Source organism: Penaeus vannamei, chromosome 21 (assembly GCF_042767895.1).
Source record: "Penaeus vannamei isolate JL-2024 chromosome 21, ASM4276789v1, whole genome shotgun sequence".
Taxonomy (NCBI): Eukaryota; Metazoa; Arthropoda; class Malacostraca; order Decapoda; family Penaeidae; genus Penaeus; species Penaeus vannamei.
Genome location: NC_091569.1, coordinates 40,366,294 through 40,373,793, shown reverse-complemented (window position 1 = coordinate 40,373,793; position 7,500 = coordinate 40,366,294). Strand labels below are relative to the sequence as shown.

The following is a 7,500-nucleotide window of genomic DNA, read 5'->3' as shown; positions in this document are numbered from 1 at the left end:
TTTTGCAATTCATCGCCCTCTGCAACATCCATCATGTACAAGGTAAGTACATACAAAGATAGAGAAAATATATAAAATAGGCCTATGTATAGTTTCCTCATTACTGGCCGATATTTGCCGGGAAAAGTACGATTTTTTCGAGACCACGTGGCCCTAGAAGCCATTTTTTAATGATCTCAGCAGCTGTATATCTTTAATCATCACAGGTTCTTTGGTATAGAATAGTTACCCTTGTATCTATGTATATATTTATTGATAAATATAAGTACATGCTTGCTTATCGTTTGTATCTTTATGACCACACACAACAAAGAAACTTAAAGATGGTTTATTATGTGTTTATCATTATGGCGACCACAAAAGATTGTAGAATCTATAAAAATAAAATATCCTGGGTGTTTTTTTTTCGGTCAAAATCGCGTTATCTCCATCCCTGCCTCGGGTTTCTCACCTGGATCGGAAATGAGAAAGAAAACGTTTGTAAATCATATGTATGTTACCATTTTCATGTTGTTTCGTGTCCTGGGAAGACGTGTGTGTGTGTGTGTGTGTGTGTGTGTGTGTATGTGTGTGTGTGTGTGTGTGTGTGTGTGTGTGTGTGTGTGTGTGTGTGTGTGTGTGTGTGTGTGTGTGTGTGTGTGTGTGTGTGTGTGTGTGTGTGAAGACTTTGTCAAGGTGTCCGGAACCTCAACTTCTATTTTGAGAATATTTATGATTACCTGTGAAAAATATATATGCTTTCTTTTCGGCGCATATCATTATCATTACTAGTATCATCATAACCATTATCATCATCATTATCAGTATCATCATCATCCATCAGTATCATTATCATTATTATTATCATTTTCATCATATTTATTATTACTATTACTATTATCAACATTATCATTATAATCATTATCATTCCTGGTATTATCATTAACATTATCATCATCATAATCGTCATCATTATCATTATCGTTATTATCATTATTATTACTATTACTATTATCAACATTATCACCGTTATCGTTATGATTACTATTATTACTGTTATTATTAACATTATCATTATCATCATTATTTATTCATTTCCTTTTATTTAAAAAAAAATAACCTAAAAAAAAGGTTTTCCAATAACAGTGTTATTTCACACTATTTACCTTCCTTGATTTTCTGCGGTCTATTCCAGGGCTGAACATCGGCGGAAATTCCCAAGATGAACACTGCACTGCTCACCAGATACACCAATGCCGTTAGTAAGAAGACATACCTCCACGCGGATAGAGTTTGCTGTTGGGAAAAAAAAGAATGTATGCTGGTTACCTTTTGATACGTCGTTTACTGTCCATAGATGGCGCTGGCTCATTACCTTTTTAATTCGTCGTTTACTGTTCATAGATGGCGCTGGCTTATTACCTTTTTAATTCGTCGTTTACTGTTCATAGATGGCGCTGACCTATTACCGATTTAATTCGTCGTTTACTGTTCATAGATGGCGCTGATCTATTACCTTTTTAATTCGTCGTTTACTGTTCATAGATGGCGCTGATGCGTTGGATGTTGCTTGAGCACTGTGGTTCAGGTAGTGATTGTCTTAAATTATATGTAGAGATAAATAATTCGTGTCCCGATGCATATGGTATATGCTGTTCCCGCATACAAACACATACGCAAATAAACACACACACACACACACACACACACACACACGATGAACAGATAGTTTTCAACCAACTATGTATTACATCTTTGATATTTTGTCTAACATCACTGGCCTTAAAGTTACAAATGTGATTTGCTTCTGAATTCCTACTTGTACAGGTAATGGATCATGTCTTAAAAATACAACAGTGAGTTGTCATTGAGTATCAATTTTATCTGGTCAAAAGAAAATCGCAATTATCTACACGGTTTGCCTTTGAATTTCCAGTTACAGAAAGCTGTTCTATCATGAATCATTTTCTCTTAATTTTGAAATGTCTCCATGTAAATGTTCGTTAGAAAACCAAGCTTATCAGACTACCATTCTTATATATATAGTGGGTGTGTAGGTAAGACTGTTATTTTTCTTATTTCAATGTTAGTTCTCTTAATAAAATCAAATTAACCTATAAAATAAAACGCGATAAGTGATATACGCAAACAGAATTTATATCGTTGTACTCTATGGAAAAAATATCGTGTCTTGGTTTAAAAAAGAATAGTTATCCCTGACGCAACCGCAAACAAAGAAGACGGGAAGAATGCAAATACTGTCGAGCGTTATGCTAACAAAGAAAACGGGAATACTAACATTGTCATGCGTTATGATGCCGACGACAAGCGGGGCAAGGAATCCAGGTACAGTGGCGAGACAGTTCGTGAGACCGAACAATGTACCGGCATAATTGGGCGTCAGATCTTGATGGGAGCACATGTACCCTGAGTACATAGCACCTTTAAAGCCCATTGCCATGCACAGTAAAATGATAGTCAAGTCCTTCCGATATCCCACGAAACACAAGCCGACAAGACATAACATCGGTCCACCTGCACCTGTTTTAGAAAACCGAAATAAGCATATAATTAAAAATAACATCCCTTCCAATACATCGGGCAAAACAAAACAAAAAATCCGAATATTTAACGGATCTGTCTTCCCCATTTCGTAATTTTCATCACAGAATCCACAGATAAAATATTTCACCCTTTCTCCGCCCTGGCAACCCAACCCATCAGAACGAGAAATACGTTCATATTCGACGAAGTGAACCAGTACCAGTTACCGAAGAGTGTGGAAATCCTGCGCACGGTTAGAGTGGAGACAGTCCCCGCCTTGGACACGGCAGCAAGGACAGCGCTGAAAAGGAGGTTGAAGAGCAGCATGCACAGGCTAGGCAGCGCCGAGACCACGCCATTCTGTGTTGCGTTTGCGTGTGAGAAAGTTTACTGGTAGATTTTTAAACGTTTTATTTATTATAAACATTTTAATCCCACAAGGAGTTCACCGCTAATAACTTAAGCTATTGACGCAACAGATCATTTTAAATAATTAATCTGTGAAGCCAAGGCGAAGCATGCGTATTATACTTAAGAATTCATGCGCTATCGCAATGGTGCATTCCTGGATACAATGCACCAATAGGTCATTTGGTCTAAGCAGGTAACACATACTGTCAAATACAATGAAGTTTGACCGGGCTTTTTGGTATTTTATATACCCTTAAAAGCTTATATGTAAATATGTATGTATATGTATGTATGTATGTGTGTATATATATATATATATATATATATATATATATATATATATATATATATATATATATATATATATATATATATATAGGATGCACTATAACTCCAGATCTGATGTTTAGGTTGGAACTGATTTAATGATATAATGAATATTCTACTAAGCTTAGATATGAAATAGCTATGATTGTGTAACACCACTATCTTTTAATCCGTATTTAATCCTGTATTTAGTTCCAAATTAACTTTTTTTATACAGTGGATCAAGAAGACAGTAACTACGTATGCCTTACGCTAGCACCGATGTATTTACATGTACATGTGCGTGTACAATCTCTTAAAATGAGACCCATGGGCAACTTTTTCGAGACGGAAGCAACAGTCACAGACGATGAAATGAAGGGAAATAACATAGCAAAACAGCACACCATCCAGATATAATTATACAAACATGAACAACTCTGACTCACAACATAGCAAAACAACACACCATCCAGATATAATTATACAAACATGAACAACTCTGACTCACAACATAGCAAAACAGCACACCATCCAGATATAATTACACAAACATAAACAACTCTGACTCACACTCTTCATGTCGAAACCGAGGACATTGGACAGGAACGACGGCACGACGGTAAGGAAAGTGTACATGCCCCAGTTGCTGCCCACGTGCATGGCTGTCAGCGACCAGACCGGGAGGGACGTCAGCACGGATCGCCATGGGAACTTTGCGTCTTGCCTCGTGACCTGGGTGGTGGGGAAGAAGCTAAAGTCAGGTGCATACAAGGTCAATGGTTGGCGTACACACTCATACACACTTTTTTTAAGACTTTATAGGAAAGTGAGACGTCTTGCATGTCCCACTATTTTTTATTTCTGTCTGTTTGTGTCTTTTTTACACACACATTGTTATTAGCATTATCAACATTATCCCATGTCCGATGTACACTTCATCATAACTATCACCTCCACCAGTATTATCATTATCATATGTATCATTATGATTATCATCACTCATTTTCCTTAATACAATGGAAGCCTAGCACTCTGAACTTACTATTTTGTTCTTTGATAGACATGTAGTTTTCTCTACCACGTCAATTATCATAATTATCGTAGTAATAGAATTAGATTGCAATGAACTCTAAGGCTCCAAGAAACTCGTCCTTTGAACTGACCGTTTTGTTGTTGGACAGGTATGGCGTTTTCTCTCCCACGTCTCCGGTACAGCGAGAGTCAAATCGACTTCCCGAGATAGTATAGTTATTCTGAGCTTCAGGAGTCCCTCGCCCTTGGGAATAATCAAGTCCTCCGTGCTTCTGAAGCTCCACCTTCACCTCCTCGTCAAGTCCTCCGTGCTTCTGATGCTCCCCCTCCACCTTCACCTCCTCGTCCTCCTGCAGAAGCAAGAACCAGAGGGCCACCACAAGGACGCCAAACCCTCCGAAGAAGTAGAAGGTGGAGGGCCACCCCCCGAGGGCGAGGTTGTCGCACAGCCACCCGGACAGCATCAAACTCACCGCGATTCCGACTTGAATACCTTTCGAGGGAGAGAGACACAAGCTGAAATGTCTCCAGTCTTATTTACCTCAGATTCTTATTACGTGAAATGTTACGGCAAATAACCATTCGGCTCGACAAATTCTTTGATCATTGTCGTCCCGTTTCTAAAAATAGCACACACACCAACCTCCGTAAACGAATGAGGTAGATTTGTCCCTTCTCGAGCGTGGCACTCGGAGGGCCAGGAGAGAGGCGAGGGCGGGGAAACACACTCCCTGGAAATCAGTCGAGGAAGCTCTAGACAGAAATGGTATGAGTCGCTGAAATTATAGGATTCAGTATGGTGTCGCATTTACACGATAAAAAATAGAAAAGAAAGAAAACAGATGCGCGCGCACACACACACACACAAACACACACACACACAAACACACACACACACACACACACACATTCCTTTCCTGAAACGCTCTACCTCCGTGGCGCCCCTGAGAACCAAGACGGCCAAGAAGAGGCTGGTGGCGAGGGCGGCGCAGAGGGGCGCGAGCAGCGTAAGCAGGGCGGTGAGCAAGGCGCCCATCCCGACCACCCATTTCCCGCCCATGGTCTCAGCCAGACGCCCGCCCAGGGGATTGGTAAGGGCGTAACCATAGTAACAAGCCCCCAGGATCTGCCCCTGGGTGTGCTCGTCCCAGGAAGCGTCTCCTCTCTGAAGGGGGGGGGGGAGCCATTGTTATTTGTCTATTCATTTACCTGCTTGTTTTATTGTTATCATTATCATTAAAATTATTGTTATCATCATTATCACTATAATCATTATCATCATTATCACTATAATCATTATCATCATTCTAGTCATTATCATTATAGTCATTATCATCATTATAGTCATTGCTGTTATTATTATTATCATCATTATCAATTAAATGAGTGTATCCACTATGACATTAGATGCTACACGTCGAGTCATGCATGCAATCTTTCACACGTGTAATAATACTACTGCAATAAATACACTCGTCTTAAAATAAATAAATAAATAAATAAATAAATAAATAGAAATAAAAATAAAACGTCTTGCTAACCCCAAGAGACGTTTTCTGTAAATACTGGTTGTTATGGTGAGTTATAACTCTTGATGTATTATCCTGTTGTTGATCCTGGACCATCGCCACTATAACGATGGAAAGACTGACTCTTGTAGCCGTGAGTGTGGCCACAATAGTCCATGCTAGGAGACTCAGGGTATGGTGCTCTCTCCACGCACCGCAAAACCCTGCATAGTACAAATAAGTCATAAGTCAAACAAACAAACCCCTGCATAAGTCAAACAAATAAAACAAACTGGAATATAATGCGTGGTTACGTTTGCAAGGAAGGAGTTTCGTACTATCACTGTCAAGGGCGGTTTTGAAAAAAAGGGAAAACTGCCTCTAGTCTGAGCGAAGGATTGCATTCTGGGAGGAAATTTCAGTGAAAGAAATCGCGGCTTGGAAACTGTGAATTGGATTTACGGTTTGTTAAAGTTATGCGAGGCCCGACCCAACGAAAATTCGTATATATTCCGACATCCATATACCCAGAAATAAATGCTTATCAATTCAACAGACATATACACATTTATCTATCCATCTATCCGGTAGATATACATGTCTAGACTGATAGATATACACTTCTTTCTTATATACATGTCCGCATACAGGAATATTCAATGGGCCGGTCCTCGCTTAGTTTAACCCGGCCGTTAGTTACTACTCTACAGGCGCTGTCACACTAGCACTTTTTCCGTCAATTTTTTGACAATTTTCTGAAATTTTGTCAATTTTTGAGCGAATTGTCGATTTTCCAGTCAGACGATAATGATCGTTTCCGTCTGAAAACCTTTCCGTCAACTTTTTTCAGCCAAGCATAGTCAAATCAAGAGTTATATTCGAGAATGTCTGTATTTATGTTAAATAAAATTGTCAAAAAATTGGCGGAAAAAGTGGCTAGTGTGACAGCACTTTAAGATACGAAGTCGCCCGTCTGGAAGTGTTCATAGGCCTATTGCGTTCAAGGTCTATATAAGTACTTATATAGGCCTATTGCGTTAGCTCACTTTTACTTATAACATCGTCATCCATATGTTCACTTTTATGCACTCTATCTAATCATTGCAATGCTGTATAAACAAATGAAAAACAACAACAATAACAACAAGCGAAGGAAAATAAAGGAGAGAAAAAACAAACAAACGAAGAAACAAGAAACAGACGAAGGAAAATAAAGAAAAAAAGAAACATTAAACGAAGAAAAAAGAGAAAAAAAACGAGGAAAATGAGAAAATAACAAATAGGGGAAAAGTAATATGGAAAAACAAACACACAGACGAAGGAAAAGAGAAATGTAAGAAACGAAAAAGAATAAAAATGAAGTAAAAAAATTAACGAAGAACATAAGAAATAGAGGAAACGAAAAAAAAAAAGAAAAAACAAACAAACGAAAAAATGGAAGAATAACAAAGAAAAAGAAAAAAACGAATAAAAAGGAAATATATGAATCAAAGGCAAACAAAGAAATATAACAAATGAAGAAATGACAAACAAAGAAAAAGTAAAAACTAAGCAATAAAAACAACAAGCGAAGTCAAACAGAAAAACAAACAAACCAAAAAAGAAAAAGGAACTAAGAGAAAAAAATAAAAAACAAATGAAAAGAAAAAAAGTACAAGAAACAAAAATGAGAGAAAAACAAAAGAAGAAGAAGAAGAAAACAACAAACGAAGAAAAA

At 38.0% G+C, this 7,500-nt stretch overlaps 1 protein-coding gene across 1 annotated transcript; it reads right to left on the bottom strand.

Moving 5' to 3' along the window:
* Positions 1-139: 139 nt before the first annotated feature.
* Positions 140-6,004, bottom strand: LOC138865618 (sialin-like). The gene is made up of 9 exons (XM_070136327.1): positions 5,817-6,004; positions 5,207-5,440; positions 4,919-5,006; positions 4,407-4,768; positions 3,814-3,975; positions 2,751-2,883; positions 2,279-2,520; positions 1,146-1,275; positions 140-451 (listed from the first exon to the last, which is right to left on the bottom strand). Exons 1-9 carry the CDS (start codon positions 5,898-5,900, stop codon positions 411-413), a joined length of 1,476 nt encoding a protein of 491 aa, XP_069992428.1. The 5' UTR covers positions 5,901-6,004; the 3' UTR covers positions 140-410.
* Between the last annotated feature and the right edge of the window lie 1,496 nt (positions 6,005-7,500).